This window comes from Notamacropus eugenii, chromosome 6 (assembly GCF_028372415.1).
Source record: "Notamacropus eugenii isolate mMacEug1 chromosome 6, mMacEug1.pri_v2, whole genome shotgun sequence".
NCBI lineage: Eukaryota > Metazoa > Chordata > Mammalia > Diprotodontia > Macropodidae > Notamacropus > Notamacropus eugenii.
This window is the reverse complement of record NC_092877.1, coordinates 335,148,127-335,165,663: the sequence shown is the minus strand read 5'-3', so window position 1 is coordinate 335,165,663 and position 17,537 is coordinate 335,148,127. Positions and strand designations below refer to the sequence as shown.

The 17,537-nt window shown below is 39.2% G+C and overlaps 1 protein-coding gene across 4 annotated transcripts in view; it reads left to right on the top strand.

Annotated features, from left to right (window-relative positions):
- Window positions 1–2,087: 2,087 nt before the first annotated feature.
- Window positions 2,088–17,537, top strand: part of LOC140509998 (phospholipid scramblase 2-like) — a 60,944-nt gene continuing 45,494 nt past the window's right edge. Inside the window, exons 1-2 of one of the 4 annotated variants that reach the window (XM_072618232.1) lie at window positions 2,223–2,304; window positions 4,837–5,006. In XM_072618232.1, coding sequence (XP_072474333.1) covers window positions 4,944–5,006 — 63 coding nt within the window. In that variant the 5' untranslated portion in view covers window positions 2,223–2,304; window positions 4,837–4,943. Of the gene's footprint in view, window positions 2,309–4,836; window positions 5,007–16,400; window positions 16,526–17,537 lie in introns of all 4 variants that reach the window. The other 3 variants (XM_072618235.1, XM_072618233.1, XM_072618236.1) reach the window with 3 other exon arrangements.

Genomic DNA, 17,537 nt, shown 5'->3' with positions numbered 1-17,537 from the left:
GGTGAAAAATGAAAGCACTGTTAGGTGCAAATATTAACTTTTCCAAAATTTTCAACTCAGCTTCCTGTCCCTTTCTGAGCTCTCATCTTCTGCACATTGTTGTAGGATTATGTAGTGACTTTCATTATTTATAGTTTAGTCACCATAGGCAATTTCTAAGACAGTTTCAAGCAACTCTAGTCTGCATTGGTAGGAGGTCTCTCATGGGGAGTTTGAATGAAATCAGAGGTCCGACTGCTTCTATTTTTTAAGGTCTTATGCTTTTTATTTTATTTTAATTTATTGAATAAAACAAGCATTTCCATAACAAAAAATTCCTTGTCCATAAAGCACTTTGCAATTCCTGGCTTTGGTGGCATGACAAAAATAAATGGCAGGGTTCAGCTTGGAGTATGGAAGAGAAAGACCTGATTTGATATTGTAACCTTGAGGTTTACTAGCTGCGTGATCACAAACAAGTCACATTACTTTTCTGAGCTGTCATCTGCACATTTATTAAAAGGCCCTTGTATGTAGTATAAAGATTGTGAAACTCTAGGAAGATCACTCATACACACACATACATACACACACATATATGTGTATATATATATATATATATATATATATAAATTTAAAATATTATGTCAAAATATCATGTCAGCCATTATAATAGCAACAAACATTTATTAAAAGCTTATGTATGAATCAGGTAATCGTGTATCAGGTAATGGGAATGAAACAAACAAAATGATTCCTGCCTTGAAGGAGCTCTCATCCTAACAGGGGAAGCTCTGTGTAAATAGCTATGCCCACGCAAATTATATACTAAGTACATGGAAGATAATCTCAGTGGGAAGGCCCTAGCAACTGGGAGCAAGGGCAAAGTGTCTTCTGATGAAGGTGGGATTTTAGTTGAATTCTCAAGGAAGCCAGAGGCCAAGTGGAGGAGGTGAAGAGGGAGTATATTCCAAGTCTGGAAGACAGCCAGTACCAAGATGGAGACAAGAGAGGGGAAATCAGATGGCAAGAACAGCACGAAGCCCAGAGAAGTAATTGCTGAGTTTGTGGAGGGAAGTGAAATGTGAGAAGAATGGACAGGTTGGAAGGAGCCAGGTTGTGAAGAGTTTTAAGGGTTGCAGAGAAAGTAAATTTGAAAATCTCTAGAATTTAATGTTTCTCCAATGGAAGTTTTTTCATTACAAAATACTGACTGGAACTGCCACTTATGTCAACAGGGACAGTAAAACACTAAAATACTTTAATCATATCTTATCTATCCCCTAAGTCATTCAATCCAATCAAAGGATCTAGTAAGTATGTAAACTCCATGAATTCAGGACTTTTATATCTTGAGTACTAAGTTCAGCCCTTGGTACATAGCAGGTGACCAACAAACGATAGTGGAAAGCTTCAAGGTTTTCTAACTAATCCTGATTTCACTCTTCTCACTAATCCCATCACACATCCATTTCAAATGTCCCTTTATTTCTTATCTTCAAGCCTTTGCCCAAGCAGGCTTGAGTACTGGGAATGAACTCCTGGCCAAAATGTAAGAAGCACCATGCTTCCTGACTTGGAGTCAGGAAATCCAGCCTCAGGCACCTAGCTGCATCTGGACAAGGCAGTCATCTTCTCAGGCTCAATTCCTTCATCTGTAAAATGAAGGAGTGGACCCTTTTAGGTCCTTTCCATCTCCTTCCTCCTATGATGGTTTATCTTCCTTTGAATCAGAGCTCCAACTCAGTTTCCTTCAATAGTATTCCAGGTCTATAGAAAACCTGCCCACGTGTGTCATTCCCTCCTATTGATATGAATCGCTCCAATTCACAGGCAAAAATTCAAGCTTCCCTCTTCTCTCCATTAGAAGGTGTTTCCAGTACCGTTAGGAAAGCAGCGTATACATGAGTGCCTCTTTTCACGATGACCATCAATTGATGTCTCAACATTGAATTTTATCTTAGACTTTGGAAAGGAATAGAGGTAACTACATTATTTTATGTAACATAAAAACAGAAGGAAGAAATGAAAAGTAGAGGGAACTGTCGTTCATCTCTCGTTCTTGAAGAGGACCAATGACGTCAGGAAGGTGAGTAAGGCAAGGCTGTGCAGTCACCAGCCTCACTCAAAAGGGAAGGGATACGGTTTATGAAAGTATGTTTTCAAAAGGACGTCTCCCTAGTGGTTCAATTGTATTGCAAGGGCGGAGACTGCTGGTTAGCAGCTTCTAGTTCCCTGGTTCGTTTTTCTTTTCTTTTTTTCTGTTTCCGCCGGTGGAGGACATTTAATCACAGTTCAAGAGTGAAGCCAGAAGATTAGATTCAGGTAGGTAAGTGTATGAGGGTGGAAACACCGCATCTGGGTCCACACAAGAGAACTCAGTGGGAAATACGTCTTTAGCTGTCATTCGTTTTCTGTTAGTGTTTTAGAGAGAAAGAGAGGGAGAGAGGGAGGAAGGGAGGGAGGGAGGGAGGGAGGAGAGAGAGAGAGAGAGAGAGAGAGAGAGAGAGAGAGAGAGAGAGAGAGAGAGAGAGAGAGAGAGAGAGAGAATGAGAGAGAGAGAGAGACAGAGACAGAGAGAGAGAGAGAGACAGAGACAGAGACAGAGACAGAGACAGACAGAGAGACAGAGACAGAGACAGAGAGAGACAGAGAGACAGACAGAGACAGAGAGACAGAGACAGAGAGAGACAGAGAGAGAAAGAGACGGGAGACAGAGAGGGGAGACAGAGAGGGGAGACAGTTGGGGGAGAGAGAGTCTACAGGTCGGATTCGAAGTGGAGTGAGCCGGAAGCCCCTCAATTCAGGGAGAGGGGAAGCAAGGGGAGGGGGTGGAGTGTGTCTGCTGCTCGGCTTTATTAGAGATCCTTGTGGGATTCCTGGGCTCGGTTGAGGGTGGGAAGGGGAAGTTGTCCCTCTGGACGTCTGGAGTGCAGGGGGAGGGGATGGATTTAGGGAGTGCGGGACAAGAGGAGGGTAGGAAGTGGTAGGTGTGGGACGTGACCTGAAGGTTGCCGGTCTTGAGTTCTGGTTATCTTTGGAGGCAAGAATGCCAGAGTAGTATGAGAACGATTGTGCTTGGAAAAATAAGGAACAGAAACAAGAAAAAAGAGACCGAAAGTTAAAAAGAAATAGTGAGTCTCCTGTAGCAAAAAGCCTGGATGAACGGCTGGCTGGCTGGCTGCTTACTGGAGTAGCTGAGCTGGTCTTTCCAAAATTGTGCAATCCCTAATCAAATATCTGAGCAGGAAAGAAAAGCATAGTATATGTAAACCAACTCGCACAGGAAAAATAAACTCCTCCATGCATACCTAACAAATGCTTCCCGAAGCCTGGAGCATGCAGAGGTTAATTAAAAAGAGGACAGAGGGCTTACGGCCTCCCAACCCCCAGAGACAGCCAACTGCAAGCTCTCATCTGAGAAAGTTGTGCAGTATTTTCTTTTGTCGCTGTAGCTTGGTCCTTATGCAGCGATGTCCAGCTCTTCATGACCCCATTTAGACTTTTCTTGTCAAAGATACTAGGGTGGCCTGCCATTTCTTTCTCCAGCTCATTTTACAGATGAGGAAAGGGAGGCATACAGAGTTTAGTGACTTGCCCAAGGTCACTCAGCTTGTAAGTGTCTGAGGGCCATCTGAGCTCAGGAAGATGAGTCTTCCTGACTCCAGGCCCTAAACTCCTTTCACTATACCACCTTTTTTCTCCTTAACCTACAGCTAAAATCTGCCACTCCAACTTCCAGTCAGTCAACAGTTTATTAAAACAGTCACTATATCAAGGTTCTATGCTAACAGCAAAGCAAAGAAAGACAAAAACAGTTTCTGTCCTAAGGATCTCATAAAGTACTAGAGAGAACACCATGCAAATAGATACAGAAGATATAATAAAGGCCAAAGGGGAACTTAGAGAGGAAGGCACTAGAACTCTGGGGAGGAACCAGGAAGGACTCCTTCAGAATGGGGGATTTTAGCTGAGTGAAGTTAGTGGAAAACTAGGAGATGGAGGTAAAGAGGTAGAGAATTTCAGAACTGGAGTTCACCCAGGAGACTGAACAAGGATTGGCTTTACTGCTCTACTAATTCTGAATGGAAGAAGTGTGATGCCTCTTCCCCTTGAATTTGTGCTACTTTGTCCAGTTAAGAGTCCTGGAATAAGGACCAAGGAAAAGTCATCTGGACGTACAACAAACAATTCCATTTTCTCATCCAAGGAAGTCAGGAAGGAACTAAGAAGAAAGGGGCAAAAAGGAAGGAAAGAAAAAGAGTAAGAAAGAAAGAAAGAGGAAAAAAGGAAAGAAAGAAGGAAGGAAAACTAAAATTATTTACTGAAAACTTCTTATGTGCTATTAGGGAAATGTGGAATGGTATGGAATACTCTCTCAAATGGCATAGTATACAATCCCTGCTGGTACAGAGTTAATATAGTCCAATTGTCCGTATGTTTTCATTTATTTTTTAATGATTCCTGGAAATCTTGGTATACTCATCCTCCTTTTCCAAGAACAGCCTTTCCTGTAGTCTTGGGAATTTTGTTTTGTTTCTGTCAGGGCTGTTTAGAGAACAATGATTCATTCAATGAGCCTTGCTCAGACAGAAGCAGTCAGTAAAAGCATCCACAGGTAATTTGTTTTCTTAATAGCAGAAGTTCCCTCTAATAGTATTTAGGTTTTCTCAGGATTATTGAGAAGGAAAAAAAGTAAATATCCACTAAGGATTAGAAGAGAGGAAAAAAGGAAAATTATTTATTCTCTTCATTGGCTAATAAGTTTACATAACTGGTTAATATACTTCATTGGTTAATACATTTATAAAAATAAACTTAAATTGGTTAATACACTGAACTTCCATATTTAATCAGTTTCCAGATGTGGAAGAGAATTGCTTTGCATAAAGCACCAACCAAAACCAAAATAAAAATATTTCAGGACACATTGGAAACCAAAATGAACTCACAGAGCCCAGATCATGTCTCTTTCCATCAACAATTTATTTCAGGATTATAAAATCATCATTTCAGCTCTGGAAGAGGTCAGTGTCTTATCCAACCACCTTATTTTACAAATGAAGGGACTGAGGACAAGGGAAACTAAGTAACTAGCCCAAGCTAACACAGGTCTTAAATGTCAAATGTTGGATTTGAACTCATGTCCTCTGACTGTAGAGACATTGCTCTTTTCTTTGGATCACACTCTTATCGTGTTACCCTATTATCAGAGAGGTAGCCTGGTATGCTGTAAAGAGCTCTGGCCTTGAGGTCTGTAAAGACTTATGTTTTCAAATTACTTGTCCCATACCAAGAATCTAGTGACCACAGTGAAATTATATGTTTACATATCTCCAGGTAGAGGGGAGCTTGGAGATCATCAAGGTCAATCTCCTCATTTTAGAGATGAGAACAATGAAGCCCCAGGAGACTGAGTCACAGGTGCTAAATGTCAGAGATGAATGTGGATTCCCTGATTCCAGTGCTAGACTTAGACCTTCTGCATTTCACTGCTTCCCTTGTGTTCTAACTCTGAGACACATAGGAGCTATGTGACCCTGAGCAAGTCACCCTTCATGAGCTTCAGTTTTCTCATCTGAATGATGGGGATGATAATATTTGTACCTACCTCACATACTTGTGATAGTCAAAAGAAGTTGTCTATATAAGTTATGAAGCTCTCTCTAATTCTCAGCCATGATTCTCCTTGAGAGCAAAGACTGTTTCATTTTTGTCTTTGAATCCTGAGAGTATTGTAGGAACTTAAGAAAACTTTATTGATTGGTTGTTCATGGGGAGGAGCCAGAGGCAATGTCATGAAGGCAGCAAATACAGTACTGGAACTGAAGTCTGGAAGACCCAAGTTCAAATCCATGACCATGGAAAAGTCACCTAATTTCCATATGACTGCTAACTCCCCAGGGCATCTCTAGAAAGCTGATACATTTTTTTTTCCTTGGAGGGAATTCCCATGCCTGAAGTTTTCCACCTCTAAAAAAATTGTAGAACCTCTATCTTCTGCTATTATAACCCAGCAATGAAGTATTTTGCTACTAAGGTCCAGAAAGTGTTCCAATAGCTTTATTTAATATAATGTACAAGTAATGTAGAATGAACTCCGAGACATCTTAAAAATAGGGACTTCTCAAAGTTATTTTTCCCCAGTGAAAGGTGACAACATGAGAAAATGTCTTATTTAAAGGTGGAGCAGGGCATAGATGCAGTTAGGGTAGAAGCAAAAATAATTAAGAGTTGAAGGTCAAAGTTGTTTTTACACAAAGAGAGAGGCAGTTTGCCTTTTGTCAGTCACTATATAATTAGTGTATTTTATTTTTCCCCTTTTCTTTAAGGTTTGTTGTATGATGTACATCCAAAGCTACCCTGTGGTTCTCTCAGATTCTTCAAAAACAACAAAAATAATGGCTAGCAACTATATAAGATTTTAAGGTTTACAAAACACTTGAATAATATTATCTCATTTATTCTTCACAACAAATTTGGGAAGTAGGTTCTACTTTTATTGCCATTTTACAAATGAAGAGACTGAGGCAAACAGAGGTAAAGTGACATGCCCAGGGTTATACGGTGCATAAGTGTCTGAGGTCAGATTTGAATCTGAGTCTTACTGACTGCTGGCCCAGTGCTCTATCGACTGAGCCACCTTAACTTAGTTTTATAGGTTAAAGGTCCTAAGGAGAATTCTTCATTTGATATCATTTGTATTTGATCTCCTCTCCCCCGTAGCTATATAGGCTTAGAATAATATATGTGTAAAGTCCTAAAATGCTCCATTCCTGCCCTAATTCCCTCAAAGGAGCAAAAAAGAATTGTGTTTCTTTCTCCACTGCTGCCTTTACTAAGTAATATTCTTCAGGCTATTTCCTCTTGCGTCACTCCTTTGTTCTTGCTAGTCTCTCTGTTGTGGGGGTGAAGACTGAGAGGTTTTATTTACAAACATGGAAGTTGTTTGGCTTATGTTGTATTTAGTACATAATTAACATATGATCCAATTCTCCATTCAGAGGACACGATTTCGAATTTGAGCTCTACATTTACTAATTGTATGACCTTGTGTCATCAATCAAAGATTATTAAGCACTTTACTTGCTATGTGATGGACTCTAGGGATAGAGGAAGATAGGTGCATCATAGATAGACTGTTAGATTGGACTCAGGAAAGCTTGAATTCAAATCCAGCCTCAGATACATAGCTGCGTGATGCTTCAGCATTTCATTTAACGTCTCTTAGTTTCCACATCTGTAAAATGGGGATGATACTAGTACCTACCTTCCAGAGGTGTTGTGAGGATCAAACAAAATATTTTTAAAGTGCTTAGCATACTGCCTAACATATAATAGGTGCTTATTAAATGTTTTTGTTTGTTTGTTTGGCAATGATTAAAAATATTCAATGATGAAGAATGAGGAAAGTCAAAGGAGACTATATTTGCAACAAAGGTGAAAGGAATGGAAATTGGTGACTGTGGGAAATTAGAAAGTTCAGAAGTTTCAGGGTTTTGTTTTTCTCTGAGGTTTGTTCAGAAGTTTCAGGGTTTTGTTTTTCTCTGAGGTTCCTAAAAGTCAAATGATTTACTTTGAGTTAGATAGAAAATTAAGTGCAGAGTTAGGATATGAATATATATATATATAAGGCCCAGCCTGGTGCCTTTCCCTCTATAACCATGGAGCTTCTCCCTCTCATGGACATATAGCAAACTATCCCCAAGAGAGGGCAGTGTGGTTTAGGATAAAGAGCAGATCATTTGGTCTCAGGAAAACTGAGTTTGAATCCCAGCTCTTTCACTTCTTACTTGTGTGACCTTGGGCAAACCACTTCCTACTCTGGGCTGCAATTTCCTTTTTCAAATCTTTTTAAGGTTTTATTTTTCCAATTACATATATAATAGTAATTTAATATTCTTTTTTTAAAGTTTTGAGTTCCAAATTCTCCCCCTCCCTCCCTTTACCGCTTCATTGAGAAGCAAGAATTTGACATAAGTTATACATGTGTAGTCATGCAAAACACATTTCTGTGTAAGTCATTCTGTCAGAGCAAACACAGACCAAAAAACCCCCTAAAATAAAGAAAAAGTATCTTTGATCTGCATTCTGGTTTTACCAGTTCTTTCTCTGGAAATAAGCAACACATTTCATCATAAATCCTACAGAATTGTTCAGATCTTTGTGTTTCTGACAACAATCAAGTTACTCCTAGTAGATCATCATACAATGTTGCGGTTGCTGTGTACAATGTTCTACTTGTTCTGCTCATTTCATTTGCATCAGCTCATATAAGTCTTTCCAGATTTTTCTGAGAGCATCCTGCTTATCATTTCTTAAAGCACAATTATGTTCTATCACAATCATGTGCAACAACTTGTTTGGCTAGCTATTCCCCAATTGAGAGATAATCCCTCAATTTCCAATTCTTTGCCACCATTAAAAGGGCTGCTATAACTATTTTTGAACACATAGTTCCTTTTTCTTTTCTTTTTTTTAAAAATATCTTTGGGATACAGACCTAGTAGTAGTGTCACTTGGTCAGAGGGTATTCATGGTTTTATAATCCTTTGAGTGTGGTTCCAAATTGCTCTCCAGAATGGTTGCATCAGTTTACAACCTCACCAACAGGGCATTAGTGTTTTATTTTTCCCACATCCTCTCTAACATTTTTAATTTTTCTTTTCTGTCATATCAACCAATCTGACAGGTGTGAGGTAGTAGATCAGAGCTATTTTTACATGCATTTCTCTCATCAGTTGTGATTTAGAGCATTTTTATGACTATCGATAGCTTGATTACTTTGTCTGAAAACTGCCTGTTCATATCTTTTGACCATTTATCAATTGATTAACAGTTCTTATTGCTAAAATTTTGACTGTTTTCTATACTTTTGAGATATGAAGTCTTCATCAGAGGAACTCACTGTAATTTGTTTTTTTTCACAATATGATGACCCAACTATGTATTTCCCTCCATCCTGTTTCTCCCAATTTCTCCCACTCTCTTTCTCCTTTTAGCCTGTTCATTATCAAAAGTGTTTTGCTTCTGATGTTTACCTCCCAAAACCTGTCCTCCCTTCTCTCAGCTCCCTCCCTTTCTCTTATTCCCTTCCTTTCCTACATTTCTGTGTGGTAAGATAGAGTTCTCCACCCAACTGAGTCTGGACAGAATTTCCTCTCTGAGTCAATTCTGATGAGCGTAATATTCATGTGTTCCCTTCCCTATTTCCCCAATTTCTCCCTCCACTGTAAAATCTCTTTCAGATCTCTCTTATATCAGATAATTTATCCCATTCTACCTCCGTTCTGTCCTCTCCCAGTGCATTTTTTCTTTCTTATCTCTGCATTTTTCTTTTAGACACTGTACAATCACATTCAACTCAGACCTCTGCTTTCTGTCTATGTATACTCCTTCTAACTGCCCTAATAATGAGAAAGTTTTTAGGCATTATGTCATTTTCCATACAGGGATATAAACATTTTAACCTTATCAACTCTCTTCTGATTCATCTTTCTTGTTTATGTTATGTATTTATTATCTTTCTTTTTTTTTTTACATCTTGTATTTGAAAGTCAAATTTTGTATTCAGCTCTGGTCTTTTCTTCAGGAAAACTTGGTAATTCTCCATCTTATTGAATATCCATTTTTCCCCCGAAGGATTACACTCAGTTTTTCTGAGTAGGTGATCGTCAGTTGTAATCTTAGCTCCTTTGCCCTCTAGAATATCATATTCTAAGCACTCTGATCCTTTAATGTGGAAGATGGTAAATCTTGTGTTATCCTGCTGGTGATTCCACAGTACTTGAGCTGTTTCTTTTTGACTGTTTGTAGTATTTTCTCCTTGATTTGGAAGGTTTGGAATTTGGCTATAATATTCCTGGGAGGTTTTTTTTGGGGGGGTGGGGGTGGGGAGATCTCTTTCAGGAGATGATCATTTAAATCTTTAATTTAAATTAGCTAATTTAAATTAAATCTTAAATTTTAATAGAAATTTAAATTTCTATTTCTTTTATCCTCTGGTTCTAGAACGTCAGGGAAGTTTTCCTTGATCATTTCTTGAAAGAGGATGTCTAGGCTCTTTTTATTTTATCATGACTTTGAGGTAGTCCAAAATTATTAAATTATTTCTCCTGGATCTATTTTCAGGTCAGTTATATTTCCAATGAGATATTTCACATTTTCTTGTATTTTTTTCATTCTCTTGATTTTGTTTGATTGTTTCTTGATGTGTCATAAGGTCATTAGCTTCTACTTGCCCAGTTATAACTTTTAAGGATTTTTTTTTCTTCATGAACTTTTGTGTCTCTTTTTCCATTTGGTCAATTATACTTTCTAAGGCATTCTTCTCTTCACTGAAATTTTATGCCTCTTTTATGATTTGATCTATTCTGTTTTTTAAGGTGTTATTTTCTTTAGTAATTTTTGTGCCTCTTTTACCAAGCTATTGACTCTTTTTTCATGATTTTCTTGCATCACTCTCATTTCTGTCCCCAATTTTTCCTCTATCTCTCTTATTTGATTTTTAAAATCCTTTTGAGCTATTCCATGGCCTGAGACCAATTCACATTTTTCTTGGGAGCTTTGGATAGAGAATTTTGACTTTTTTGTCTTCTTCTGAGTATGTGCTTTGGTATGCCTTATCACCATAGTAACTTTCTATGGTCAGATTTTTTTTTCTTTTTAAAAATATGATTAATTAATTTATTTTTAGTTTTCAACATTCACTTTAATAAGATTTTGAGTTTTAAATTTTCTCCCTCTTCCTCACCATCTTCCTCCCCTAGAAAGCATGCAATCTGATATAGATTCTACTTATACATTCATATTAAAAACATATACATGTCATTATTTAACAAAAGAATTAGAACTAATGGGAGGAGCCAAGAAAAAGAAGAAACAAAACAAAACAACAAGAGAAAAGGAGAGCAAATAGTATGCTTCTCTCTATGTTCTGACCCCAAACTTCTTTCTCTAGGTGTGGGTAGCCTCTTTCATCATTAGTCTTTTGGAGTTGTCTTAAGTTCTTGCATTGCTGAGAAGAGCTGAGTCTGTCAAAGTTGGTCATCTCACAGTGTGACTGTTACTGTGTTCAGTGTTTTCCTGGTTTTGCTCATTTCAGTCAGTATCGGTTCATATAAGTCTTTCCGGGATTTTCTGAGAGCATTCTGCTTATCATTACTTAAAGCACAATAGTATTCCATCACAATCATATACCACAACTTGTTTAGCCATTCCCCAGTTGATGAGCATTGCCTCAATTTCCAGTTCTTTGCTATCATTAAAAGAGCTGCTATAAATATTTTTGTGCATTCAGCATGATTGTTTTTTTTTCTGTTGTTTGCTCATTTTCCACCCTATTTCTTGACTTTCAGCTCTCTGCTAAAGTGTAGTTTTGCTTCCCAAGCACAAGTGACACTGTCCCAAGCTTCAGTTTCTTTTGTGCAGCTGTTTTTAGAGATGATACTGGGGACCTGTAAGTTTTTTTTCTCTTCCAAGGTGATATAGTCTAGGGAGAGTTGTGTTTACTACTCTCTCTATGCTCTATTTGTGAGAAACCACAAGAACTGTTTTCAACCCTGAAAGTGTGATCAGGGTACCTCATCCCCTAAAGTCCAAGCTCTGCTATGCTAGTGCTCCTCCTTACACTGTAACTAGGACTGAGGACTGCAGCCCTGAACCAAGTATAAGCAATGAATGCAACAGAATCCTGCTCTTGGTGCTGGCAAAGGGACCCTTGTAAATCTCCTTCTGACCTATTGTCCAATTCCTTTACTGTCTGTGCACTGAGAAATCTGGACAACACCACTGCCACCACTGATTCATTCACCTGCAAGCCTGCTCCTGGTTTTCTAGGGCATGGACTGCACTCCTATCTCACCCTGGTACAAAAGACCTTTCCTGCCAACCTTCTAAGTTGTTTTGGGCTAGCAAATTGTTTCACTCCATCTGTTTGTAGGTTTTGCCACTCTAGAATTTGTTTAGAATCATTATTTAAAGGTATTTAGAGGAGTTTGGGGGAGAGCTCAGGTGAGTTCCTGCCTTTCTTCAGCCATCTTGGCTGTGCCTCTGAAGGTTGAGTTTTGTGGGGGGAAAAGGATGCTATTTTAGACATATTGGATCTGAGATTCATACAAGGGCATCTGATTCAAAATATCCAAGAGGCAGTTGTTGATGAAAGGCCAAGGCTGAATCTATAGATCTGGGAATTATCAGCAGAGAAAACATAAAGAGGAAGTTTATGTGGTCACAGAGAAGAAAAGATGACCCAGGGAAGTGTTTTGGTGTTTATCCAAGTGAGGGGACAAAATATGGATGATGATACAGAAAGGAAGACTGAGGAGAGGGTGGTCAGCAGTGTTAAAAGTTTCAGGCATTCAAGCAGCGTGATGATTGAGAAAAAGGGTCATTTGATTTGGGAACTGAAAATCATTGGTCAACTGGAGAGAGCAATTGCAACTGAGTGAAGTCAGGAACCAGGCTGCAAGAGGTTGAAAAGGAAGGAAACGAAGGTGTAACAGTAATCATCCTGACATACCCAGGGTGGGGGTGCTGCTGTCACAGGTTCTTTGATCTTTTCTAAAAGGAAAGGCAACTTTTGAGGGGTTTATCACTTTAATCAAGCACATGTGTCATTCACTTAGTTCAGGGGAAAACGTCAGCACCCTGAACTTCAGAGAAATTACAAAGAAATTTAAATCAACAGACAGCGATTCTAAACTGTCTGACATACTTCACAGATCAATAGGTAACTGTCTGACCATACAGACACAGTTACCAGAGAGGAAAGCAACAGCATCTGGTTTTCAAAGACAGAGGGCTCCCTAGTGGCTTCCCAGAGTCTCATCTGGTCAAACACTTCCAGTTAGTAAGCCCCAAATAAAGCTTCACCTCAGAGTACTTAAATATTTTTTTTAGAGCCAGACAGTATCACAACACTTGAGAACCAGTGTCTCATTAACAAAATGTATGTGCCTTCCTACAAATCTTCCCAGGGTCATTAATGGGTGGGGAAGATCTTCCCATTAAGAAACAAAATTATATTAACAATAAGCAAAAATGCACTACCAATACATTAGGGCCCAAGACCTTTCACAGCCATTACATGGGCAACTTTTAACATTTCTTAAGTAAATACAACATAATTCACGTTTACAAAATACATAACAGTAACTCATCACCAGGGTGGCCATATGGCTTTAAATAGACACAAAGGTATATGCAAACATCGCATCATTCTTTGAGGAGAGAGCAGCCAGCTCCTCCTTCCTCCATCCCAAATAGAAATATCCAAGCAAATTCCTCTTGGGGTGTGTCCATCCCACCCTGCTATTGCAGGCACTCTCAGATATAGACTCCAATAAGTCAAATCCCAGTCTTAACAATGCTCCAGCCCCCACTTCCAAGTCTGAGGGGCGGCTGGGCAACAAACCCACCAGGAAGACTCCTTGAGGGGGGGAGGTGCAGGGCATTTTCCCTCACCCACCATAAGTAACTCCACCCCCCAAATTCACTCCCAAACTGTCCCAGGAGAATGCTGCAAAAAAGCATACTCAGTGCCTTGCTGCTCAGACCCAATATTACCCCAGGGCTGATTTCTGAGTTCTTGGGTTCCTCCTCCCTTCAGTAGGGGCCAGTCACTCCCAGCTCCGACCTGGGTCTGGGCAGGGCAACTCTCCACTCCAACTACCACTGAGTTCCACCACTCACCTCTCCAAGGTTGGCACACTGACAGTTCACTTCTGCTGGGTCAGTAGGAAGGCAGTTTTCTGTACCTGGTCCAAGGCTCCATTCCAAGCTCTCACTTCTCTGGTCTGGTTTCTGAATACAATACACTTTCAGGGCCTTCACTCCTCTGGCACAATCAGGAGCTGGGCTAACTCACCTGAGCCCTGACTCTGGCCATCCCTACCTCCTGTGACTCCACAGAACAATAGCCACCACAACTGGGAAACAATAGACAATTTTCCCAGTCTCACAAAATCCCATGCTTTCCTTTTAGTTTATGCAGATCCCATCCTCATCAACATAATGTAACAATAAGCACCCTGACATTCACAAGGGGGCTTGCTATGCCAGGTTTTTTGATCTGCTTTTCTAAAAGGAAACGCAACTTTTGAGGGGTTAACAATCACTTTTTATCAAGCACGGTTCATTTACTTAGTTCAGGGAAAAAGTCAGCACCCTGTACTTCAGAGAAAATACAAAGAAATCTAAATCAACAGACAGCACTTCCCAACTGTATGACATTCATCACAGATCTACAGATAATTGTCTGACCATACAAGTACAGTTACCAGAGAGGGAAGCAACAACACCTGGGTTTTCACAGTCTCATCTGGCTAAACAAACACTTCCAGACAGTAAGCCCCCAGAAAAGCTTCACCTCAGAGTATTTAAACATTTTTTTTTAGAACCAGAGGACATCACAGCCCTTGAGAACTTCCTCATTAACAAAAGGCATGTGTTTCCTACAAATTGTCCCAGGGCCATTAATAGGTGGGGATGGTTTTCCCATTAAGAAGCAAAATTATATTAACAATAAGCACAAATGCATTACCCGTGCAGAAGACAATGAGCATAGCCCTCTTTTTTTTCTAGGAGCATGGTTATGAAGTGGAGGAGAGGCAGAGGAAAATAGTTCGAAGGAAGGATACAACCAAATGACACAAATCTTTTTAATGTTCATTAAGTTCATGTTTTATTAAATTCATAAATAAAAGAAAAATGTACACTAATTTATTTTTGTGTACTTTTGAGTCAGCCTGTTCTTTGTAAGATTAAGTAGATTATAAAAGCTTTTTCTTTACTTTGGTGCTACCGGAATAGTATACGTGAAATGACTCGTATGTCATGGAAAGGAAATCCTAAAGAATAAAAGTTTTACAGCTGGAAGAGACCTTTGCTTTCCTTCCAGTCAGTGACCTCACTTTTATATGAAGATACATATTTAGCAAGAGGTGAAACAACTTATTCTGCATCTTCAGCCACTGGAAAAATTAGAATAAGATTAAAAATCTTTCTTAGTTATCTCAGCTGGCATTAATATTTTATTTTTAGAATTTAATCTACTAAGAAAGGGCTTCTTGAGGGGCAGCTGGATGGTACAGTGCATTAAGTGACAGTTCTAAGGTCCGAAGATCTAAGTTCAAATGTAGGCCTCAGACACTTACAAGATGTATGACCCTGAGGAAGTCACTTAATTTTGTTTGCCTCAGTTTCCTCATCTGTAAAATGAACTGGAGAAGGAAATGGTAAAACCACTCCGGTATCTTTGCCAAGAAAACCCCCAAAAGGGTCATGAAGAGTGAGACACGACTGAACAAAAATGACGAAAGTTATATTCCTGACTTTCTTTTCTCTTAACCTAGTCCCATCCACCCATCCATATCCAATCATTTGCCAAGGCTTATTGATTCGAGACTTGCTGATTCCACCTCCACAATAATGATGATAATAAATCAATTACTTGATAAGCATTTATTAAGGACATTCTAGGTGCCAGGTGTTGTGCTAAGTGCTGGATACACACAAAGAAGCAAAAGATAGTCCCTGATCTTCATCAGCTCACATTTAAGGTTGGGAGACAATATGTAAACAATTACATACAAGCAGGATATATACAAGATAAATTGGAAATATCAGAGGGAATGAGCTAATATATTACAGAGGCTAGAGAAAAGCTTCTTTTAGAAAGTAGGATTTTAGCTGGGTCACAGAAGAAGCCAGGAAATCCAAGAGACAGATGAGGAGAGTGTGCTAGGAGTGGGAGGCAGCCAGTGAAAATTCCTGGAGTGTGAAAATGGAGTATTATGTGAGAACAACAACATGGAAACTAGAATTACTGGAGCACAGAGTACTTGGGGTAAGGGAGTAAGGTGTAAGAAGGCTTAGAAGCAAAAGAAAACCAAGTTATGTCCTCTGTCTACTGGAGGACTTTATTTTGATCTAGAGGTAACAGAGGGCCACTGACATTTATTGAATAAGGGGCCTACATGGTCAGCTCCTCACTTTAGAAAGATCAATTTGACAGCTCAATAGAGGATAGACTGGGGTCGGTAAAGACTTGATGCACAGAGACCAACTAACAATCTATTGCAATACTCCAGGCATATAGTGATGAGTACCTAGACTAAAGTAATAGCAATGTCTGAGGAGATAAAGGGGTACCTATGATAAATAATTAGCAGGACATAGAAACACATTAGAAGGGGTGGTGTGTGTGTGTGTGTGTGTGTGTGTGTGTGTGTGTGTGTGTGTGTGTGTGTGTGTGAGAGAGAGAGAGAGAGAGAGAGAGAGAGAGAGAGAGAGAGAGAGAGAGAGAGAGAGAGAGAGAGTAAAGAGTTGAGGATGACATCTAGATTAAAATCCTGGATGATTAGAAAGATGATGGTATCCTTGACAGTAATACTTGTTTACTACTTACTACTCCAAAGTAGTAAGGTTTGCCTTGCCAAGGAGAAGGACCTCCTCATTATATGCAACAGGAGTGATGGAAGAGATAAGACCAGTAGGCACACATATGAGTGATGTGCCATGAGGAGGGGAGAAGAAGGAACTCTTGGTGAGTGGCCTCAATTTTTTTCAGTAAAATATGAGACAAAATTCTCAGCTGAGAGAACTAAGAGTAGGCAAGGAATGGGAAGTTTGAGGAAGGCCAAAAAAGTTTGGAAGAGACACTATGGCAAGTGGGATAGTCAGTTGATTAGGAAGGTATAAAAGTGTTGCTGTGCATCAGAGAAGATCCAGTTGAAATTATGTAATATAATTTTGTAACAGATCCAATAAACATTTTTTTTTATGACCCTCTCCAGCTTCACTCAGGAGCATGTGAGTGAGCAGGAGTGAGAAAGGAGGAAAAATTCTGAACCCTAACTCAATCATCTCTCTTTTATGAGAAATTCCCCTATTTTCATATATTTGTGAAAGCATCACATAGAAGGGAATGAAATTTATTATCTCTGGTCACAGAGGAAGACAGTGATGGAAAATGGGTAAAAGATTTGGGGAAGAATGAAAATTTATAATGAAAAATTCCCACCAATTATTTGTCAAACAACAGTGGGAGTGGCTGCCTAAGATAGTCAGTTCCTCATTAGGAATGTTTAAACCAAGATTCAATGTTATTTGTTGGGGATTATCACGGGGAATTTTTTTTTTTTTGAAGTAGAAGATTGGACAAAAGGTCTTTGTGTTTCTTCCAATTGTAATATTCTGCACTTTCCTGCAATTCAGTTCTGTGCTTCTCTGAATTTTTGATTTTTTAACCAAGTTAGTTAACTAGTTAATCAGGCTAGTTAGCTAAAGTTAGTTGAAGCATCATCCTATGACATATGGGATCCCAAAATCAATTCCTGTATATTACATGTAATTTCTTCCTATCACACGACTACAGATTGCAACCTCACACCAGCCAACCATCTCTAATATGTGTGTCATTGGTTGTTGAGATGTACAGGAGAAAAAGAGTAACCATGGAGCAACACAAGTCCATTATCATAGAAGGAAAAAATATCAAAGTCTACTTTCTTTCGGTTCACTGGCCCCTTCCTATATGAAGGACATTGCATTATTTC